General features: G+C 49.7%; 2 protein-coding genes across 3 annotated transcripts in view; both read right to left on the bottom strand.

Moving 5' to 3' along the window:
• Positions 1–7,738: 7,738 nt before the first annotated feature.
• bag2 (BCL2 associated athanogene 2) lies at positions 7,739–9,135 on the bottom strand. Its single transcript, XM_056292189.1, has 3 exons — positions 8,904–9,135; positions 8,411–8,520; positions 7,739–8,311 (listed from the first exon to the last, which is right to left on the bottom strand). Exons 1-3 carry the CDS (start codon positions 9,023–9,025, stop codon positions 7,911–7,913), a joined length of 633 nt encoding a protein of 210 aa, XP_056148164.1. The 5' UTR covers positions 9,026–9,135; the 3' UTR covers positions 7,739–7,910.
• Positions 9,136–11,263: 2,128 nt separating this feature from the next.
• Positions 11,264–24,744, bottom strand: part of znf451 (zinc finger protein 451) — a 27,411-nt gene continuing 13,930 nt past the window's right edge. Inside the window, exons 10-14 of one of the 2 annotated variants that reach the window (XR_008811272.1) lie at positions 24,170–24,744; positions 24,004–24,076; positions 23,603–23,665; positions 15,071–15,162; positions 11,264–13,695 (exon numbers count right to left, since the gene is read on the bottom strand). The exon at positions 24,170–24,744 is cut by the window's right edge and continues 935 nt beyond it. Coding sequence is in view for 1 of the 2 variants with exons in the window: in XM_056291909.1 (XP_056147884.1) it covers positions 15,122–15,162; positions 23,603–23,665; positions 24,004–24,076; positions 24,170–24,744 (752 nt within the window). In the remaining variant the exon portion in view is untranslated. Of the gene's footprint in view, positions 13,696–14,548; positions 15,163–23,602; positions 23,666–24,003; positions 24,077–24,169 lie in introns of those variants that run through there. The other variant, XM_056291909.1, reaches the window with a different exon arrangement.

The following is a 24,744-nucleotide window of genomic DNA, read 5'->3' as shown; positions in this document are numbered from 1 at the left end:
TGCATGATTTAAAGCCCTAAAATGTTTTGAATCTGTTTTTGAATTTCTCTGGACCCTGGTTTACAGTGACACAGCTGGTTTACAGTGACACAGCTGGTTTACAGTGACACAGAGGGTTTACAGTGACACAGCTGGTTTACAGTGACACCACTGGTTTACAGCAAGCCCGCTGGTTTACAGTGACACCGCTGGTTTACAGTGACACCGCTGGTTTACAGTGACACCGCTGGTTTACAGCAAGCCCGCTGGTTTACAGTGACACCGCTGGTTTACAGTGACACCGCTGGTTTACAGTGACACAGCTGGTTTACAGTGACACCGCTGGTTTACAGTGACACAGCTGGTTTACAGTGACACAGAGGGTTTACAGTGACACAGCTGGTTTACAGTGACACCACTGGTTTACAGTGACACCGCTAGTTGACAGCAAGCCCGCTGGTTTACAGTGACACCGCTGGTTTACAGTGACACCGCTGGTTTACAGTGACACCGCTGGTTTACAGCAAGCCCGCTGGTTTACAGTGACACAGAGGGTTTACAGTGACACCTCTGGTTTACAGCAAGCCCGCTGGTTTACAGTGACACAGAGGGTTTACAGTGACACCGCTGGTTTACAGCAAGCCCGCTGGTTTACAGTGACACAGAGGGTTTACAGTGACACCGCTGGTTTACAGCAAGCCCGCTGGTTTACAGCAAGCCCGCTGGTTTACAGTGACACAGAGGGTTTACAGTGACACCGCTGGTTTACAGCAAGCCCGCTGGTTTACAGCAAGCCCGCTGGTTTACAGTGACACAGAGGGTTTACAGTGACACCGCTGGTTTACAGTGACACCGCTGGTTTACAGCAAGCCCGCTGGTTTACAGCGACACCACTGGTTTACAGTGACACAGAGGGTTTACAGTGACACAGCTGGTTTACAGTGACACCACTGGTTTACAGCAAGCCCGCTGGTTTACAGTGACACCGCTGGTTTACAGCAAGCCCGCTGGTTTACAGTGACACAGAGGGTTTACAGTGACACCGCTGGTTTACAGCAAGCCCGCTGGTTTACAGTGACACCGCTGGTTTACAGCAAGCCCGCTGGTTTACAGCGACACCACTGGTTTACAGCAAGCCCGCTGGTTTACAGTGACACAGAGGGTTTACAGTGACACAGCTGGTTTACAGTGACACCACTGGTTTACAGCAAGCCCGCTGGTTTACAGTGACACCGCTGGTTTACAGTGACACCGCTGGTTTACAGCAAGCCCGCTGGTTTACAGCAAGCCCGCTGGTTTACAGTGACACAGAGGGTTTACAGTGACACCGCTGGTTTACAGCAAGCCCGCTGGTTTACAGTGACACAGCTGGTTTACAGTGACACCGCTGGTTTACAGTGACACCGCTGGTTTACAGCAAGCCCGCTGGTTTACAGCAAGCCCGCTGGTTTACAGTGACACAGAGGGTTTACAGTGACACCGCTGGTTTACAGCAAGCCCGCTGGTTTACAGTGACACAGCTGGTTTACAGTGACACCGCTGGTTTACAGTGACACCGCTGGTTTACAGTGACACCGCTAGTTTACAGCAAGCCCGCTGGTTTACAGCGACACCGCTGGTTTACAGTGACACAGAGGGTTTACAGTGACACCGCTGGTTTACAGCAAGTCCGCTGGTGTAGACGCAGGACGTTATTCAGAACTTGTGCAAGCTTCACCTGGTCCGCTGTGTTTACTGATCTTTTTTTAGTGCACATTAACTGCATTGCATGCATGTCTTTTACTTTGTGATTTTTTTTTTTTTTTGACATCAGTGAATGTTGAACATGGTACTACTCCACAACGCCTTGTCTGTTTACATCCTCCTCCACTGAGGGACGGTCGCTTCTCTTCCTGCTACTGCCTGTACAGTAAATGTGGTGAACTAATCTTTATTTCTCAAGCTTTCTTTTCCTCTCTAGCAACGTGTTTACTTTGCCTTCTTCTTTTCTTTCTCGTATGGATGTAGTGCACTTTATCAGCGGGGTGGAACATGTCGTCTCCTCATCATGGCTTGTGTTTAAATACATGAAGTTCGCCATGTGTAAGTGCCGTCACTCAGGTGTTTAAACCTCTTGTCTTGCTACTGTACCGTTTCACAGATGCCTTCATACACCAGTTCACACCACCGCCCTGTACGACTGTAAATAAAGTTATTCTGAGATGACATCTGACTACAGATAGTCTCAAGTTTAGTTTTTATTGTATTAAATGGTCATAAGTGTATTTCAACGTAAGGTGTGCCACACATCTGTACACATCTGTACAGCTGGTGTTTTGTTGAGAAGTTGTCTGGTGGTAACCTGACGTGAATAAACTTGTTTTTTCTTCTGTATCCAGTGTGTAATTACCAAAGTTCAGTTCTTTCGGAGGTTTGATGAGCCAAAATAAACCTCCGTTTCAAAGCCGTTCAGGAAAAACAGCTGATAAACTCTTTCAGCATAGTGGGCAAAATGAAGAAGACTGCAGCGGGACATTGAACGGCTCAGGTATCCTGTTAGAGCTCTGCAGATATTTTCACTTGAGGCGTGTTGGCCACATGTTCCTGCTCCATGGTGACAACAGTGATCACCACATATGTTGATTTTAGGATGAGTTATGAGGCCGTAGCCACATTTCAGTAGCAGACATTTAGTATGGTACAATTGCATTGTGTTAAAACGTCCCCTCCAGGCATCGCCACCTGGTGGAGGGGTTTGAGTGTCCTGGTGATCCTGGGAACTGTGTTGTCAGAGGCGGTAGCTCCTGGTAGGGTCTCCCAAGGCAAATTGTTCCCACGGGAGGGGCCAGACTAAGAGCAATTCCCAAGAAGCCCATCGAAGTTACAACAGCAGAGCTACAGCACCTCGCCCGGAAAAGGGAAACCGGGGCCCCCTCCTGGAGCCAGACCTCGGAAGGGAGCTCGCCAGCGAGCGTCTGGTGGCCGGGCCTTGGCCCATGGGGCCCAGTCAGGCCTAGCCTGAAAAAACAACACGCAGTCACCACCTCGTGGACCCACCACCCATGGGGGTGAGCATTGGGGTAGGATGCAGTGTAGGCCAGGCAGCAAGCAAAGGCAGGGGCCGGGGCGTGTTGACTTCCGGCATCGCAGACTGGTCCAGGATGACCAACTGGGAGGAGACCCCGGGGTGGACCCAGGGAGGGACTGCATGTCCGGTCTGGCCTGGGAGCGCCTTGGAGTCCCCCAGGAGTTGCTGGAGGGTGTTGCTGGGGGGAGAGATGTCTGGAGTGCCCTCCTTAGCTTGCTGCCACCGCGACCCGACCCCGGGCAAGCGGCTGAAGATGAGATGAGATGAGAGACAATTGCATTGTTCTCGCCAAAAGGCAGCAAAATGAGCTTTTCTATTCATTTGTTTCTGTTCAGTGTTTTTGTCCCTTGTCAGTAGCTTGTAACATGAGCGAGTTCTGAGGCTCACCTCTAGAAAATATCCCCCTTGAACTTTTCCAAACTTTGTTCCCGTTTCGCTTCCAAATTTGTATGCATTGAAATTATTTCTCTCCAACAAATTCAACACGTTGGTGAAGCAAATGCTATTTTCATTTAACAACTTTCTTTTAAAATGAACTACTTACAAAACTATTCCCTGCCCAGAGTCCAAACTTTGTAAACAAGTGTTTTCTCAGCAACGTTGTGTTTTGGAACGTTCGCTTTTCCTCCATGTAGATTTGTTCAATCTGATTTTGTTCTGAAGTTGTACGGAAAGCGTCGATGGACAGCAATTCTCAGGTTGTACCGCAGGTTTTCAACGGGATTTGAACCCATTGGGCTTTGGGCCATTCTGGAACCTCAAACTTCAAATGTAAACTTTAATTTGAAAGCCGTTAGGTAGAAGTTTTGGCTGCGTGTTCTGCCTCACTGTGCTGCCGGGATATAAATCTGTCCTAAACACAAGTCTCTCGCTGACCGTAACACCTTCCCATTTGTACAGCCATGCGTCCTGTACAAGACGGTCGCTGGATGTTGTGGTTTGGCTTGCATTAAACACGGCGCTGTTTTACAGTCCAAAGAGCTCAACGTTAGTCTCATCAGACCACAAAATGTTCTTTCAGAAGGTCTCAGATTTTGCCAAATGGCTTCTGGAAAACTCCAGGCGTGACTTACTGTTGGCCTTGCTTAGAAGTGGCTCCCTTCAAGCCAGTTTCCTAAAGAGGCTGAATTTGTGACGTACCGAGGAGATTGTCCAACTCTGGACCGCAGTTTCTTCCATTATAGCCACTTCCCTGACAGCTGCCCTTTTTGGGCGGGTTGTTCAGTTTGGTAGAGCGGCCCGATTCTGGTTTCAGGGGCAGTTCCTTGGTCCTCCTGTCCTGACATGACAGCAGGGCTGATCTGATGGGCTGCTGTAGTTGTGAGACCTGTCGAAGTCCTGGATATTTTACTGTGTAATCATATAGCTGAACACAGGCGGGTTCAAACTGACTACAGGCCTTTTTAACGAATTAAGCGCGATTCCTAAAGACAAGTGTTTACATGTGGTCCAGATTAAGTTGTTAATACTGTAGCGTCTGAGGTGTGTGGGCCTCAAATATACTCATTTATACAAAAACTCAGGAAATTGTACTCTTGGAGCGTCAGACAACAGCCTCCATTAATTTACAACACAACACAACACAACAAGCGTCAACTTCAGGAGGTGACATGCCACGGCGACATGGTGTTGCTCTGCCTGTCTGCTTTTTATCCATCCATCATCCAAACCACTTATCCTACTCAGGGTCGCAGCGATGCTGGAGCCTATCCCAGCAGTCATTGGGCGGCAGGCGGGGAGACACCCTGGACAGGCCGCCAGTCCATCACAGGGCGATATAGGACATATTTGTTATTATCCTAAAGGTGTGGGGCAGGGACTGTGGAAAATTACCAACTATAAGGACAAACACTCGGCCTGTAATGATGACGACCCCCAAGCTCCCTGATGAACTTCCTGAATTCTACTGTCATTCTGAGAAAACCTCAACCTGCCAACAGAGTCTGTCTGAAGTGGAAGCCCCCCCTGAGTCCACCTTTTGTAACTGGAGACCATGAGGTCAGGTGTCTGCTGTGCAGTTGGAACAGCAGGAAAGCTGCAGGCCCTGATCTGGTGTTCTCAGCCACCTTAAAATGGCGTGCTGCTGAACTTGCCTCTGTTCTGACTTGTATTTTTAATTGGTCTATCGACCAGTGTAAAGTACCAGCCTGCTTTAAATCTGCAGTACTGTGGCTGGGAGGTTCGAATCCCAGACTCGCCGTAACCGGTCACGGCCAGAGCGTCCACGGGTTAAGGCATTCATTACGCCACCCTTACCCGAGGGATAGTGGGTGGAGATCGGTGTAGTGTTCGGGGACTTGTCGTTCTCCAGCGACCCCTCTGGCCCATCCGGGCGTCTGCAGCCAAGCAACCGAAAGCATTCCCCCTACGTCTCCTTCCCGGCCTGAAGGTCATGCAATCCCAGCGAGGCCTCAGCCTGTTTGAAGGAAGCTGGTGTTACTGGAAGGAAGCTGGTGTTATCTCCTTCCTGTGGAAACGTGAGCCAGGGGAGTTATTCGACAAGAGTCCCGGCCATATGCCACTGGGTTAATCGGGTGGGATAAGGGGATAAACTAGAAACAAATGTATATATAAAAAAACCCAAACATCTGCAGTACTAATACCTGTGCCACCTAAGAAGCCCGTTGTTAGCTGTTTAAATGACTACAGGCCCTTCTCCTTAACATCTGTTGTAATGGAAGTGTTGGGGTGTATCGTATGTAAACATCTGTAATGGAAGTGTTGGAGTGTATCGTATGTAAACATCTGTAACGGAAGTGTTGGGGTGTATCGTATGTAAACATCTGTAATGGAAGTGTTGGGGTGTATCGTATGTAAACATCTGTAATGGAAGTGTTGGGGTGTATCGTATGTAAACATCTGTAACGGAAGTGTTGGAGTGTGTCGTATGTAAACATCTGTAACGGAAGTGTTGGGGTGTATCGTATGTAAACATCTGTAACGGAAGTGTTGGGGTGTATCGTATGTAAACATCTGTAATGGAAGTGTTGGAGTGTATCGTATGTAAACATCTGTAATGGAAGTGTTGGGGTGTATCGTATGTAAACATCTGTAATGGAAGTGTTGGGGTGTATCGTATGTAAACATCTGTAACGGAAGTGTTGGGGTGTATCGTATGTAAACATCTGTAATGGAAGTGTTGGGGTGTATCGTATGTAAACATCTGTAACGGAAGTGTTGGAGTGTATCGTATGTAAACATCTGTAACGGAAGTGTTGGGGTGTATCGTATGTAAACATCTGTAATGGAAGTGTTGGGGTGTATCGTATGTAAACATCTGTAATGGAAGTGTTGGGGTGTATCGTATGTAAACATCTGTCCAGTGCTGTGCTAGATGCTGATCAGGTTGCGTACAGGGCCAGTAGGTCAGTGGATAACGGGGGTGTATCTCGCTGTTCCCACTCCATCTTGCAGCATCCAGAGGCCCCTGCCACCTAAGCTCGGGTACTGTTCATTGACTATAGCTCAGCTTTTAATACAGTAATACCCTAACAACACTTTTGCAGCTAGGTCTCCATCAGTCTCTGTCTCCAGGTCTTGGACTTTCTACTGGGCAGAACACAGGTTGTCAAATTCAACTAAAGATCTTCAGATTCATTGCCCATTAGCTCAGGTGCTCCTCAGGGGTGTGTCCCCTCTCCTCTGTTCTGCTCATAATGAGTGCGTTTCAAACTCTTGACACTGAAAATGATCTGAGTTTGCTGATGATACAACACGGTGGGACTGATTCCCTGTCATGATGAGACAGCTTATAGAAAGGAGGTCTCCTCTCGTCAACTGGTGAAGCAATAACGATCTGGAACTGAATAGCAGCAAAACTGAAGAACTTGTGGTTGACCCAGGGAGAGCTACTACTACTACTACTACTACTACTACTACTACTACTACTAGTACTACTACACAGACACACCTAGGGATAGTTTAGTACGGGTGATTCACCTGACCTACATGTCTTTGGACTGTGGGAGGAAACCGGAGCCCCCGGAGGAAACCCACACAGACACGGGGAGAACATGCAAACTCCACACAGAGGACGACCCGGGACGACCCCCAAGGTTGGACTACCCCGGGGCTCGAACCCACGACCTTCTTGCTGTGAGGCGACCGCGCTGACCACTGCGCTGCCCCTGTAGGGAATCACAAGACCACATTTCTCCCCCTCACATGTTGTCAGTTTACTGGCCTCCATCTGCAGGTGATCAACGGGTGGTCAGGGGGAGGAGGGTCGGTGGCTCGAGGCTTGTGTCCTTCACACCCCCCGCCATGATTGTTCAGACAAACGGAACATTTCGAACCAACATGTTTGGAATAATTTGTGAAGCCTCTCGTAAACCGGTGTTTGTTTACCGTGTCCACCGCCCCCACCCTTGCCACGTGGTCTTCCCCATGTGGCAGTTTTGCAGAGGAAGGGAAGCAACACCTGGGCAGGCAAGGACGCCCATCCTCAACTGCCCTGATCAACACAGACGTCAGAGAACCTCCTTCTCCAGCCACACCAGCTTTTAGCAGGTACCTAACCAGTACAGACCGGTGAGAGGGTGACGTACCCCCCCCCCCCATACACTGGAGGATCAGCTGGTTACTGGTCAGTATTTAATGAAGGGAACTTGTTGTCCCCCTCCCCGAGTTTCAACTTGTCTGCAACAGGAATACACACAACCGGAGCCGGATAAACCACAACCAGAGTCCAAGTCCCGTGTGGGAGCATCTTTTATATTTCATGTCATCATGCAAACACCAACCACCCTTCGGACGGCAGTCCATCACGCGGAGCTCCGTCTGCAGCGGTGCTGAGCTTCTCGGGGTGTGGTCCGCCTTGCTCCACCCCCCCCCCCCGAACACCACCCGTCCAGCCCCCCCACTCTCACTGCTCACCGCCGTTGGTGTCTCGGCGTTCATCCGGCTTCTGGTTATCCATGAGTTTGATGGTTTGCTCGGCGTTCCCGACGTTCCTCAGGAGCGTCTCCAGCCTGCGCTTGATCCTCTTCTGGTCCTCCAAGGCGCAGCCGATGACCACCGCCTGGAACTTCTGGTCGACGGCGCAGGGCGGCGCCTCCGTCACGCACGCCGCGTGCATGGCCGTCAGCCGCCGCCGGCCGGCGTCCATGTCGTCCAGCAGCTTGCCCACCAGCTCGTCGATGATCGACGTGGCCTTGCGCAGGGCGTCCTGCTGCTGGGGGTTCCTCGGCGTCCCCACCGACACCTCCACGGCCAGCGTCCGGCCCATCAGGCGGTTAGCGGTCAGCGTCAGCTCCTCGCGCTCCCCTGCAAAAGAGAACGCGCACAGTGAGGCTCGCGACGTCTTCAGACAACACAAACCCCTTATCGCGTGCGGGGGGGGGGAGAGGGGAGGGGGGGACGCACCGGCGCAGATGCTGCGCATTTCTTGACTGTTCTGCACAGACTGGATCATTTCCAGGATGCTCTCCTTCTCCTGCTCTATCGCCGTGGCGGTCTCGCGTAAAGCCTCCACCCTGCACGGACACACACAAGGACACACACAAAGACACACACAAAGACACACACAAAGGCCAATTAAGCGACGACGTCGTTCGCCAACACGCGCACCCGTCTTATTAATTAATAAAGCCGATAACGGGCCTCGTTACTGACATGCACCGATCATTAGCAATTCGACACGCTCTCTGGCACGCGGTTCCCAAACACGCGTCGACCACGTGGCCCCCCGTGTCCTTCCTGACTCGTCCTCCGGACCTCTGCGCCGGGACCCCCTCGAGTCCTTCATTTGCACGCTAGTCTTGCGTCAAACCCCCCTTGGACTCGGCACCGCGGGCTCCGGGTCCGGCGGGTCCCGGGGCAGCGGGGCAGGGAGGCCCGGCGGCCGCCGCTGACTTACCGCGTCTCCAGCTGGTCCAAACTGTCCACAAGTCGTCCGGAGCGGTCGGCCATGGACAGGGTCCTGCTGAACTTGCTGCTGAGGGACTCGCCCATCTTCGCCTGTATCTTGGCCTGCGCCATGGCGGGATGTGAAGTCTGCACACTCCGAGTCGCTCTCGGTCTCGGTCTCGGGCGGACACCGGAGGGTGGTGGGACTCCGTCCGTCCGGCTGGCCCCTCTGGGTAAACATCTCCTAACATGGGCCGGGACTTCCTCACCGGCGCCTGGGGGGGGGGGGGAGGGGGGGAGGTCCGGAGGGCTGCTGTTCCTTCCCGAGACTGTCGGGTGGTTTCCGCGTGGGTCAGCCAGGAGTTGACACGTGCAGCGTGCAGGGAAACCGCACGTTTGTTTGTTTGTTTGTTGTGTTGTTGTTTTTTTGGGGGGGGGCGTCTTTTTTTCTTTTATAGCAACATTTATGAACTCCCGAACATTCCGGAACAATCGAGAACATAAATGCCGGGGGGGAGGGGGGAGGGGAGGGGGGGCAGAAACGATAAGATCAGTAAAGAAAAGACAAACAAACGCAGTGTTGCCCACGTTACGGTCGTCTTGCTTCCCTGCAGCCATTACTGGAGTCATTATTATCCTGATTATTATGATTATTATGATTATTGTTATTATTATGATTATGGTTATTATGATTATTGTTATTATTATGGTTATTATGATTATTGCTATTATTATGATTATGGTTATTATGATTATTGTTATGATTATGATTATTATGATTATTGTTATTATTATGATTATGGTTATTATGATTAGTGTTATTATTATGATTATGGTTATTATGATTATTGTTATGATTGACAGGATCGATAGCTCTGCTGGAGAAACCAGGCGTATTGCCGCGAGCCGCGACTACAGAATCGCTGCACGCGCGACGCCAAGAGCCAATGGCAAGGAAGTAAAAACGGGAAAGGGGCGAGATGGGGGGGAGGGGTAAGATGGGGGGGGGGGGCATTCTTGCAAAATGTGCGGACCTGAACATGTGGTTGTGTCGGGTTCTATATTTGTGCAGTATTATATGTGCCATATTGGTGCGAGTGGGCGGAAGGGGAGGGGAGCAGCCTGGACCCCCATGGGGGCCCCGAGCTGAAGGGGCCTGCACAGATGAGGCCGGTATGAGCTCTGGCAGACCCAGCGTCTTGCAGGAGGACCAGGTCCTCCAGTCCTTCGGTCCAGCTGCAGGTGTCCTGTTGTTATGTGAGCATACTGGGTTTCCGCGGACCCCACCAGGTCCTGGAAACCCACCAGGGTACCGTGACACACCGGGGCTTCACTTGTGACGTCTGGCAGGGCACCTCAACACCAGCTGTGGAGGAGGACGGGTCGGTGGGGGGGGGGGAGCCTCATTAAACACCCCAGTGAGGGCGGTTAGACGGGGGTAGTCGGAGCAGCAGAGGGCAGGCTGAAGACCGGTAGCGGTCTTTACACGAGATTCACCACTTTAGTTCGGTTTCAACAAACGTTCTGGACCTTGCAGAATTTCCGAGGAAACCGTCTAGAAAACGAGTCCAGTTTCTGTTTAACTTGGGCCAACCCGGCACCCGCCTGCCTGTGTCCGGTGGACTCGGTTCTTACATTTGTCAGTACTTCAAGTCCAGACTAGTGAGAGTTGTCTGGACTAAAGCCAGGCAAAGCAAGGCCACGTTGCTTCCACCCAGACCGCTGCGGAGCAAAGCCCCGCCTGCGGCCTGCAGCCTGCAGCCTGCGGCCTGCAGAGGCGTCCCGTCACACAGCGCGACCGCGCGGAGCAACGCGCTGCTCACGCTTGGTCAGCGGCGCAAAGCCTTGTGGGAGTTGGCGTCTTTCACCGCGGCCCGAGCAGACGCGACTTCCACACTACATTTCATCTGACGGTGTCCAGACAAGAGCCCCTTTCTGGACTCCTCCCTCCGACGCTCCGTTTTGGAGAGAAGCCCTCCGCGGTGTCCTGGAGGCAGCTTGTAAGACGAGGATCCAGTTTTAATTTGAAAACCCTGCACCTTGGTGACCTGGAACAGCGCCACCCTGCGGCGATAAATACTTACTAGTGGCTCGCAAAAAGGCCTTGACCAGGAAATAGTGCAGAGGGTTAGCGCACATAGTAGGGCGCAGCGGATAAAAGCACCAACTTCTGCGCGAGGCGTCTCTAGGACCAACTAAAGGATTTTAGGGTAGGAGCCCCACAAAAATAGTGAAAATACCCATACAGAACACAAAAGTTGTTCTTGTATTCCAAAAAAAATCTTTTCTGAGTCATAAAGAGGACATTGATGATAAAGTGTTATTTATTGCACACAAAAGAAGTTGAAACTGATTTTTAATTGTCCCCTGATTATTAAACCCCCCCCTAATGATGTGTAAAATGGAGTACAAAGACACCTGGTGCCTGTACATCTTCCATATAGCCCTGCACACAATAGGCGGGAACTCAAAAAAAGTGAGAAAAATGCCCTGTTCATCATGGAGAGTGTTATCTCTTTAATTTTTGTTTTAGATTTTAGCATCAAGTTGTTCAAATATACAAATACTGTGTCACTATACATTCAGACCACCAGATGGCGCTACACAAAATAAGCTCAACTGTCAAAATGAGTTTCCCTCCATAACTCATCACATCTCAGCAGTGTCTCAATGCAACACAGTCTCACACAGAGCTGCAACCAAACAAGTGCAATTCAGGTAAAAATCATAATAGTAATCAATGAAAATGTGCTGTATGTTGCTAAATGAGCATATGGAAGTAAAGATGATTAGCTAAGCTATCTCCATTAAACAGCTAATGCTAGCACAGAGGTCTGTTTTTCAGCTAGCAACTGGCTAGGGCTTATCAAAAATGTTAGCTGGTGCAATCTGGAATAGTTGCTGTGTATCCACCTTAAAAGTTATTTACTTAAATCTAGTTTTGATATATTTATTTGAAGTACATGGCTTTTGCCAGAATGGCTTTTAATTTGTTCCATTGTTTCTGTGACAGTGAAACCTCAACATGATTCTGAACTCTGCCAGAAAGCTATAGCTCAGCATGCTTATAACGCAGCCTAGAGCCTCACACAGGGCTGAAACAAAACAAGTTCTAATTCAGGTAGATACAATAGCAATTCATTAACAATAAGCTGTATGATGCAAAACAGCAAACACTAATTTAATTGCATTACCTTGATCAATTTGTTCCATTACTTGTGTGACAGTTTGTGAGTTCACAACATGAAACTGGACTCTACAAGAGAGCCACATCTCAGCATGATTATAATGCAGAGCTGCAATCAAAAGTGAACACAACTCAGGTAAATCATATAATACTACATGAACAATTTATGTTATTAAACAGACCACAGTAAAAGCTCAGTTTGTTGCACTATCAAGATTAATTGGTTCCAATATTTTGGCAGTGACAGTTTGTGAGGCCTCAACATGGAACTGAACTGGGATCGCTGTATCATTTGCCAGAAGGACACCGCTGAACCTTTAAGATGTCCCTTGAAACTTCATCTGACCAGCACCAAATCTGACCTGCTGCAATGTCTTGAGCACCCAGGGCAACCAGAGCCACCCTCAACCTATGACTGCCAAGTCCTTGATGGAGCAGTCATTGTCCACTGCCTGCCCACTGTGAGAGTGACCACATTTGATACCTATGCAGATGAGGTTTTCATCCCTTACTTACAGAAGCAGCTACATAATACCAAGCGGCTGGATATTGTATGGGACACATACATCCCAGACAGTTTGAAGGAGTCCACCCGCGAAAAGAGAGGACAAGGTTTTTCGCAGAAAAGTGTCAGGCCCGACAAAGCTGCCCGGAAATTGGATGGATTTTCTCCGTGATCCAAGCAATAAGAAGGAGCTGTTTGACTTTTTGACATCCAAGATTGAACTGTTCAGCTGGCCACAAACCAAAGCTTTGCATGTCACATCAGGGCAAGCTGTGTCGTCTTTTGGGTCCGGTAGCACAATGAACTCTCGCAATCACGAGGAGGCTGACACTAGGATTGTGGTCCATGTACAACATGCACTGGAGCATGGAGCGAAAACTGTCCTTGTGCGCACTGTGGACACTGATGTCATCGTCATCCTTACAGGCTTGTGTCATGATTTACTGGCAATTCAACCCCTGACTGACATCTGGGTGGCTTTTGGGATGGGCAAAAAGTACAGATTTTACCACATCAACAGCATGTGCAAAAGCCTGGGGGAACCTAAATCCAGTCTCTGCCTATGTTTCATGCGTATTCCGGCTGTGACACTACATCTGCCTTCAATGGAAAAGGTAAAAAGTCAGCTTGGCGGGCCTGGCAAGCTTATGATGCTGCCACAGAAACATTCATCGACCTGGCAAAGCATCCCTTCCAGCAACTAAACGTAGCTAGCCAGCAGTTCAGTGAGCTTGAAAGATTGACTGTCATCCTGTATGACAAATCCAGTCCTTCGAACTCAAGTAACCAAAGAAGAAAAGAACTCTTCTGGGAAGAAAATAGAACAATGGAGAAACTACCTCCTACCCAGAATGCACTCCTCCAGCACGTGAAACGGGCAGTCTACCAAGCAGGCATCTGGACCACCAGTACACAAACCCACCAAGCCATTCCTTCTCCAGAGAGCTACGGATGGACCAAGGAATCGGGATCATGGGTGCCAGTCTGGCTAACAATTCCTGAGGTCTCCAGAGCTTGCAGAGAGCTCATCAGATGCTCATGTAAAGGGGATTGTAGTTCTTGCAAATGCAGCACTGGAAATCTGGACTGCTCACCTCTTTGCAAATGCAACTGTAACAGATAGACACAATAAACAGTAACTCACTTCTACCCCATGTTTTCACGTTAAGATGCATTGCATTAAATGTGTTGTTGATAATACTTAATGTTTGGGGACTTTATTTCTGTAGAAGTTGGCCAACTTTATCACATTTGGAAGTGATTTGATGATTTTATGATGCATATCGTCTGAAAAATACTAGGCGGATTTTCCGATACTTCACTGACATTGACAGCGTTGCAATTTGATATTTTAAATTGAGATTTTCCGGGGGCTCCTACCCTAAAATCCAATAACTGACCCTAAGGAACCATCCTACTAAAAATGGCGCGTTTATCCGCTCCGTAACGATCATTTCACTAAGCCACTGACCTAAAACGGCTTAGGAAAGACACGGCAGCCAGACGAGACCACAGACGAGTGGACGGACTCGGTGGACAAGATGTTCACAGGGGAGAGAAGCATTTAAACCGACAACTCAAACTGCCATCTTTGATGACAACTGGTCCAAATGGCTTACCCATGAGTCAACTAGGAGACCTGATTTCATACACACCACTATGTTTGTACAGGTTTGTGTGTGTGTGTGTCTATATGAAGGTCTATATGGAGTTGTTGCTCATTTAAGAGAAGGGTCCTCCCCTTGTGGTTGTTCTCTGATTTGGCTTGTTTTTCATGTTAGTGTGTTTTGTGTCCAGTTGCCACGTCTTTAAAATAACACCTAATAAAAGTACATTAAAAAAAAGCAGCCCCTAGGGTGACCCCTGGTACACCTCTGGCTGTAGCCACTCTCCCCAAGGAGGCATTTTCTCTCCAGCGGCCCCCCTCCTCATACTACTGTGGTAAAATAACAGGGCAGGTTATGGCACTCCCTTTACCTCGTGGGTACGAGAACATGTGAGCCGACACGAGTCCTGCACACTGAAGTTCATCATCGGCTCCGACAACAATTACTGTCGGCTACATTAGAAGCTATGCGAGGACCCGTGTGTGTCATCTTAAACCAGATTAGGAGACAGCCATGCAGCAGAGCTCCGGCTGAGGAAGGTATGAAGTGTTCATGCACTCTGGCATCTTGCAGCGTCACTGATTCCATGTTTAGCACGTATGTGTTGACATACCAGCCAGCTGGTTGCGTGTCTTGAGAACAGCGTGGGCGTCAACAGCCACGCCAACAGGCCCCCTGGGTCCTCCTGGGTTCTTCTGGGTTCTTCTGGGCCTGGGATCCAACAACTGTGACTCAGGTTGTGTCCACATATTGAGCGCCAGCGACAGGCCTTGTGGCCCGGGGTGCTCGACAGTTCCAGCTCCATCACACAGAAGACAGGCCGAAAGAGCTCATTTATTTTTAATTTGTATAACAGCATGAACAGAAACAAACAATACCTCAACACAACCTCTTCAGCAACACTTTAACACCAACAAGTGCCAAACAACTCAGAAATCCAGAAGGCTTCTTCTGAGCGCTTCCTCCAGATCTGTAAGGATACAACACAGGAGTTACATGGACGTCCACTGACACACAGGGGTTACATGGACATCAGGGGTTACATGGACATCCACTGACACACTGGGGTTACATGGACATCAGGGGTTACATGGACATCCACTGACACACAGGGGTTACATGGACATCAGGGGTTACATGGACATCCACTGACACACTGGGGTTACATGGACATCAGGGGTTACATGGACATCCACTGACACACAGGGGTTACATGGACATCAGGGGTTACATGGACATCCACTGACACACAGGGGTTACATGGACATCAGGGGTTACATGGACATCCACTGACACACAGAGGTTACATGGACATCAGGGGTTACATGGACATCCACTGACACACAGGGGTTACATGGACATCAGGGGTTACATGGACATCCACTGACACACAGGGGTTACATGGACATCCACTGAAACACAGGGGTTACATGGACATCCACTGACACACAGGGGTTACATGGACATCCACTGAAACACAGGGGTTACATGGACATCCACTGACACACAGAGGTTACATGGACATCAGGGGTTACATGGACATCCACTGACACACAGAGGTTACATGGACATCAGGGGTTACATGGACATCCACTGACACACAGGGGTTACATGGACATCAGGGGTTACATGGACATCCACTGACACACAGGGGTTACATGGACATCAGGGGTTACATGGACATCCACTGACACACGGGTTACATGGACATCCACTGACACACAGGGGTTACATGGACATCCACTGACACACAGTGGTTACATGGACATCAGGGGTTACATGGACATCCACTGACACACAGGGGTTACATGGACATCCACTGACACACAGGGGTTACATGGACATCAGGGGTTACATGGACATCCACTGACACACAGGGGTTACATGGACATCCACTGACACACAGGAGTTACATGGACATCCACTGACACACAGGGGTTACATGGACATCAGGGGTTACATGGACATCCACTGACACACAGGGGTTACATGGACATCAGGGGTTACATGGACATCCACTGACACACAGGGGTTACATGGACATCAGGGGTTACATGGACATCCACTGACACACAGGGGTTACATGGACATCCACTGACACACAGTGGTTACATGGACATCAGGGGTTACATGGACATCCACTGACACACAGGGGTTACATGGACATCCACTGACACACAGGGGTTACATGGACATCAGGGGTTACATGGACATCCACTGACACACAGGGGTTACATGGACATCCACTGACACACAGGAGTTACATGGACATCCACTGACACACAGGGGTTACATGGACATCAGGGGTTACATGGACATCCACTGACACACAGGGGTTACATGGACATCCACTGACACACAGGGGTTACATGGACATCAGGGGTTACATGGACATCCACTGACACACAGGGGTTACATGGACATCAGGGGTTACATGGACATCCACTGACACACAGGGGTTACATGGACATCCACTGACACACAGGGGTTACATGGACATCCACTGACACACAGGAGTTACATGGACATCAGGGGTTACATGGACATCCACTGACACACAGGGGTTACATGGACATCCACTGACAGACAGGGGTTACATGGACATCCACTGACACACAGGGGTTACATGGACATCAGGGGTTACATGGACATCCACTGCCACACAGGGGTTACATGGACATCCACTGAAACACAGGGGTTACATGGACATCAGGGGTTACATGGACATCCACTGACACACTGGGGTTACATGGACATCAGGGGTTACATGGACATCCACTGACACACAGGGGTTACATGGACATCAGGGGTTACATGGACATCCACTGACACACTGGGGTTACATGGACATCAGGGGTTACATGGACATCCACTGACACACAGGGGTTACATGGACATCCACTGACACACAGGGGTTACATGGACATCAGGGGTTACATGGACATCCACTGACACACAGGGGTTACATGGACATCAGGGGTTACATGGACATCCACTGACACACAGAGGTTACATGGACATCAGGGGTTACATGGACATCCACTGACACACAGGGGTTACATGGACATCAGGGGTTACATGGACATCCACTGACACACAGGGGTTACATGGACATCAGGGGTTACATGGACATCCACTGACACACGGGTTACATGGACATCCACTGACACACAGGGGTTACATGGACATCCACTGACACACAGAGGTTACATGGACCTCAGGGGTTACATGGACATCCACTGACACACAGGGGTTACATGGACATCCACTGACACACAGGGGTTACATGGACATCAGGGGTTACATGGACATCCACTGACACACAGGGGTTACATGGACATCCACTGACACACAGGGGTTACATGGACATCAGGGGTTACATGGACATCCACTGACACACAGGGGTTACATGGACATCCACTGACACACAGGGGTTACATGGACATCAGGGGTTACATGGACATCCACTGACACACAGGGGTTACATGGACATCCACTGACACACAGGAGTTACATGGACATCAGGGGTTACATGGACATCCACTGACACACAGGGGTTACATGGACATCCACTGACACACAGGGGTTACATGGACATCCACTGACAGACAGGGGTTACATGGACATCCACTGACACACAGGGGTTACATGGACATCCACTGCCACACAGGGGTTACATGGACATCAGGGGTTACATGGACATCCACTGACAGACAGGGGTTACATGGACATCCACTGACACACAGGAGTTACATGGACATCAGGGGTTACATGGACATCCACTGACAGACAGGGGTTACATGGACATCCACTGACAGACAGGGGTTACATGGACATCCACTGACACACGGGTTACATGGACATCCACTGACACACAGGGGTTACATGGACATCCACTGACACACAGGAGTTACATGGACATCAGGGGTTACATGGACATCCACTGACAGACAGGGGTTACATGGACATCCACTGACACACAGGGGTTACATGGACATCCACTGACACACAGAGGTTACATGGACATCAGGGGTTACATGGACATCCACTGACACACAGGGGTTACATGGACATCAGGGGTTACATGGACATCCACTGACACACAGGGGTTACATGGACATCCACTGACACACAGGGGTTACATGGACATCAGGGGTTACATGGACATCCACTGACACACAGGAGTTACATGGACATCCACTGAAACACAGGGGTTACATGGACATCCACTGACACACAGAGGTTACATGGACATCCACTGACACACAGGGGTTACATGGACATCCACTGACACACAGGGGTTACATGGACATCCACTGACACACAGGGGTTACATGGACATCCACTGACACACAGGGGTTACATGGACATCCACTGACACACAGGGGTTACATGGACATCCACTGACACACAGGGGTTACATGGACATCCACTGACACACAGGGGTTACATGGACATCAGGGGTTACATGGACATCCACTGACACACAGGGGTTACATGGACATCCACTGACACACAGGGGTTACATGGACATCCACTGACACACAGGGGTTACATGGACATCCACTGACACACAGGAGTTACATGGACATCAGGGGTTACATGGACATCCACTGACACAAAAGGGTTACATGGACATCCACTGACACACAGGAGTTACATGGACATCCACTGACAGACAGGGGTTACATGGACATCCACTGACACACAGGGGTTACATGGACATCCACTGACACAAAAGGGTTACATGGACATCCACTGACACACAGGAGTTACATGGACATCCACTGAAACACAGGGGTTACATGGACATCAGGAGTTACATGGACATCCACTGACACACAGGGGTTACATGGACATCAGGGGTTACATGGACATCCACTGACACACAGGGGTTACATGGACATCCACTGACACACAGAGGTTACATGGACATCAGGAGTTACATGGACATCCACTGACACACAGGGGTTACATGGACATCCACTGACACACAGGGGTTACATGGACATCCACTGACACACAGGGGTTACATGGACATCCACTGACACACAGAGGTTACATGGACATCAGGAGTTACTTGGACATCCACTGACACACAGGGGTTACATGGACATCCACTGACACACAGGGGTTACATGGACATCCACTGACACACAGGGGTTACATGGACATCCACTGACACACAGGGGTTACATGGACATCCACTGACACACAGGGGTTACATGGACATCCACTGACACACAGGAGTTACATGGACATCCACTGACACACAGGGGTTACATGGACATCAGGGGTTACATGGACATCAGGAGTTACATGGACATCCACTGACACACAGGAGTTACATGGACATCCACTGACACACAGGAGTTACATGGACATCCACTGACACACAGGGGTTACATGGACATCAGGGGTTACATGGACATCAGGAGTTACATGGACATCCACTGACACACAGGGGTTACATGGACATCCACTGACACACAGGAGTTACATGGACATCCACTGACACACAGGAGTTACATGGACATCCACTGAAACACAGGGGTTACATGGACATCAGGGGTTACATGGACATCCACTGACACACAGGAGTTACATGGACATCCACTGACACACAGGGGTTACATGGACATCAGGGGTTACATGGACATCAGGAGTTACATGGACATCCACTGACACACAGGAGTTACATGGACATCCACTGACACACAGGGGTTACATGGACATCAGGGGTTACATGGACATCAGGAGTTACATGGACATCCACTGACACACAGGGGTTACATGGACATCCACTGACACACAGGAGTTACATGGACATCCACTGACACACAGGAGTTACATGGACATCCACTGACACACAGGGGTTACATGGACATCCACTGAAACACAGGAGTTACATGGACATCCACTGACACACAGGGGTTACATGGACATCCACTGACACACAGGGGTTACATGGACATCCACTGACACACAGGGGTTACATGGACATCCACTGACACACAGGGGTTACATGGACATCCACTGACACACAGGGGTTACATGGACATCCACTGACACACAGGGGTTACATGGACATCAGGGGTTACATGGACATCCACTGACACACAGGGGTTACATGGACATCCACTGACACACAGGGGTTACATGGACATCCACTGACACACAGGGGTTACATGGACATCCACTGACACACAGGAGTTACATGGACATCAGGGGTTACATGGACATCCACTGACACAAAAGGGTTACATGGACATCCACTGACACACAGGAGTTACATGGACATCCACTGACAGACAGGGGTTACATGGACATCCACTGACACACAGGGGTTACATGGACATCCACTGACACAAAAGGGTTACATGGACATCCACTGACACACAGGAGTTACATGGACATCCACTGAAACACAGGGGTTACATGGACATCAGGAGTTACATGGACATCCACTGACACACAGGGGTTACATGGACATCAGGGGTTACATGGACATCCACTGACACACAGGGGTTACATGGACATCCACTGACACACAGAGGTTACATGGACATCAGGAGTTACATGGACATCCACTGACACACAGGGGTTACATGGACATCCACTGACACACAGGGGTTACATGGACATCCACTGACACACAGGGGTTACATGGACATCCACTGACACACAGAGGTTACATGGACATCAGGAGTTACTTGGACATCCACTGACACACAGGGGTTACATGGACATCCACTGACACACAGGGGTTACATGGACATCCACTGACACACAGGGGTTACATGGACATCCACTGACACACAGGGGTTACATGGACATCCACTGACACACAGGGGTTACATGGACATCCACTGACACACAGGAGTTACATGGACATCCACTGACACACAGGGGTTACATGGACATCAGGGGTTACATGGACATCAGGAGTTACATGGACATCCACTGACACACAGGAGTTACATGGACATCCACTGACACACAGGAGTTACATGGACATCCACTGACACACAGGGGTTACATGGACATCAGGGGTTACATGGACATCAGGAGTTACATGGACATCCACTGACACACAGGGGTTACATGGACATCCACTGACACACAGGAGTTACATGGACATCCACTGACACACAGGAGTTACATGGACATCCACTGAAACACAGGGGTTACATGGACATCAGGGGTTACATGGACATCCACTGACACACAGGAGTTACATGGACATCCACTGACACACAGGGGTTACATGGACATCAGGGGTTACATGGACATCAGGAGTTACATGGACATCCACTGACACACAGGAGTTACATGGACATCCACTGACACACAGGGGTTACATGGACATCAGGGGTTACATGGACATCAGGAGTTACATGGACATCCACTGACACACAGGGGTTACATGGACATCCACTGACACACAGGAGTTACATGGACATCCACTGACACACAGGAGTTACATGGACATCCACTGACACACAGGGGTTACATGGACATCCACTGAAACACAGGAGTTACATGGACATCCACTGACACACAGGGGTTACATGGACATCAGGAGTTACATGGACATCCACTGACACACAGGGGTTACATGGACATCAGGGGTTACATGGACATCCACTGACACACATGTGAAAGCTACTGTTAGGAGTCCAGCCTAGTAGTCTTGGGGACTTGGCTTTGGGCAGATAAGACAAACTCATACGTTTATGGTTCCGTATCACATCTTCAAGTTGCTACAAGGATTTTCCCACTGATCGGTCTCACTGTAACCTCTTTTTTAGATGTTAACCCCTTTTTCTCCCCAACCTTACCCGGCCAATTACCCTATTTTCAGAGCCGTCCCAGTCTCTGCTCCACCCCCTCTGATGAGGGCTGCAGACTACCACATGCCTCCTCCCATAACATGTGGAGTCACCAGCTGCTTCTTTGCACCTGACAGTGAGGAGTTTTGCCAGAGCCACATAGCGCGTAGGAGGCACCACTACCCCCCCCCCGAAACAGGCACTCCAACCGACCAGAGGAGGCGCTAGTGCAGCGACCAGGACACATACCCACATCCGGCTTCCCACCCGCAGACACGGCCAATTGTGTCCGTAGGGACGCCTGACCAAGCCGGAGGTAACACGGGGATTCGAACTGGCGATCGCCATGTTGGTAGGCAACGGAATAGACCGCTATGCTTCCCAGACACCCCCCTCGCTTGACTCTTAATACGTCTATATGACCGACACAAGCAAATGAGACGCTTACTGAGAAGATTATATACGGCTATATAACAGTTCCAAGTGCGGGTCCCCGGGTCTGATTCCCTGCAACATCTGACAAAATGAGCTGCAGCACAGAGACGGGACACATGGCCCCAACTCGAAATATATGACCTCACCGCTGTTTTTCCACATACCGCTACATCTCTCTCTTCTCTTCAAAACAAATGCATGAGCGACCAGAGGGTGACTGCAGATGTCTGTGATGATGAAGTCTTTCCTCTCCAAAAGACTCTTGACTTGTCCACATTTGTGCAACGTCAACAAAACCCCAAACTTTGCGTTTGCAGCTTTAATTGAGAAATGACAAAAATAGGGGGCATCTGGGTAGCATAGTGGTCTATTCCGTTGCCAACCAACACGGGGATTATTGGATCGAGTCCCCTTGTTACCTCCGGCTTGGCCGAACATCCCTACAGACACAGCAGACTCTGCATAACTGTAGTCCACTGACTTCCGGTTTCTACTGCAGCAGTCATACCGGTTTCCTGTTTGTTGGCGTGTGCTACTGACAATGGCATATTTTTCACGATGCCTGCAAGATTTATCTTGGACTGCGACAAATATGCCGTTCTCAACAGCACACGCCAACAAACAGGAAACTGGTATGACTGCTGCAGAAGAAACCGGAAGTCAGTGGAATACAGTTATGCAGAGACGATTGGCTGTATCTGCGGGTGGGAAAGCCAGATGTGGGTATGTGTCCTGGCTGCTGCACTAGCGCCTCCTCTGGTCAGTCGGGGCGCCTGCTTGGGGGGGGGGAATAGCTTGATCCTCCCACACGCTATGTCTCCCTGGTGAAACTCCTCAGTGTCAGGTGAAAAGAAGCGGCTGGTGACTCCACATGTATGGGAGGAGACACGTGGTAGTCTGCAGCCCTCCCCGGATCGGCAGAGGGGGTGGAGCAGAGACCGGGACGGCTAGAGGAAATGGGAATGCAAGTATTAATTGTTATTCAACCAGGTTTAGCGGATACATAGCGAGTGCTAAAGGTGTTGAGAACTGCTGCAGTAGACGCACGAGTTGAGTCGAATCGGGTGGATTAGGCACATCTAAAAACGATCAGGGAAAAAACAGGAAGGATTTCCTTAGAAACACACACACACACACACACACCTTTTGACTCTTTCGCTTCTGCACTTAAAGCCAAGGAATGTTTCATCTCCTCGTCCGACTCATCTGTAAAGACATCATGGTGACATGGTTGGACCTTCAAACAGGACCCAAGACATCCAAGTCCACATGACTCCTGCCTGGTCTGAGCATCTTCCACAGCAGAGGCAGGAGCCCTCTGCATGGCACACTTTAGGCCATCCACATGAGACGCTCAGGTCAAAGAGCTTTCTGTCTCACTACATGAAACGATATAAAAAAAACCTGCCCTGTTTTTCTATGTAGTAATGATTACATGTTTGAATATCTACAAAAAATTGTTGTGATATGCTGTTCTTAGTAGTGACAAGTTGCCAAGTCCTTCGGCAGAAAGCATCTGGGTGGGAGTCTTCACTGTAACCTACCTTCATGGGCACCAGTGTCTTTGACGGCCTTTACTGGGCTCAAAAACTTGTCCAGTTTCCCACCGTTAATCTCTGTAACAATGAGTAAAAAGAACACTGAAAATTATTACAACATTACGGGCAGATCTGAGAGTTCAGAATGTAATAAAATTAAAATGGACTTTCCATTCAAGTCTGGTTTTGTCTCTGCAGCATTCGGCGTTTTGGCAGCAGTGGATTCTGCCGCCTCCCCGCTCCCGCCGGCATGAGAGCTGAAGCACGGTTCCAGTGGACAGTGCTGGGAATGGTAGTGTTTATGGAAACTATTTACATCCATAAAGCTCCCCTGGCAAACACCGCACTCTACATCGAAGGTCTTCTTCAGCTCCAAGGCTGTGTGTGTCATGTGGACGTGAGTCTTAATTTTTGCAAAGGAGGACACCGTTACGCCACAAGGGGCGCACACATACTGACATTTTCCCTCAGCAGCCAGATTCTTCATGCATTTTTTGTATATAGCCTTCCTTTCATCCTTGCAAATCTCTGACCCATTGCACGGGCACATGCGTTCAACCTGACCAGGGACATAAGGAACAGCAGGCCGAGCATCATCATCCATGCAATAATAGTCCTTACTATGAAGGCGTTCGTAATGCTCCAAGAATTCTCCCTCCGAGTCAAACGGCATGCTGTCACACAGGCCACAGAAGTGAGACATTTTTATCTGCCCACTGTGCTCGTTCATACAATGCCTGTGCACTG

This window comes from Lampris incognitus, chromosome 13, assembly GCF_029633865.1.
Source record: "Lampris incognitus isolate fLamInc1 chromosome 13, fLamInc1.hap2, whole genome shotgun sequence".
Taxonomy (NCBI): Eukaryota; Metazoa; Chordata; class Actinopteri; order Lampriformes; family Lampridae; genus Lampris; species Lampris incognitus.
Note: the sequence above shows the minus strand (reverse complement) of the source record. Positions and strands in the feature narration are given on the sequence as shown.

Bases quoted from the DNA above. Each gene is read 5' to 3' on its own strand.
- bag2 (XM_056292189.1), bottom strand. From the start codon at position 9,025: ATGGCGCAGGCCAAGATACAGGCGAAGATGGGCGAGTCCCTCAGCAGC. The intron at 8,521-8,903 runs GTAAGTCAGCGG...GTGTCCGTGCAG, and splicing joins TTGGACCAGCTGGAGACGCG to GGTGGAGGCTTTACGCGAGA. The intron at 8,312-8,410 runs GTGCGTCCCCCC...TCTCTTTTGCAG, and splicing joins AATGCGCAGCATCTGCGCCG to GGGAGCGCGAGGAGCTGACG.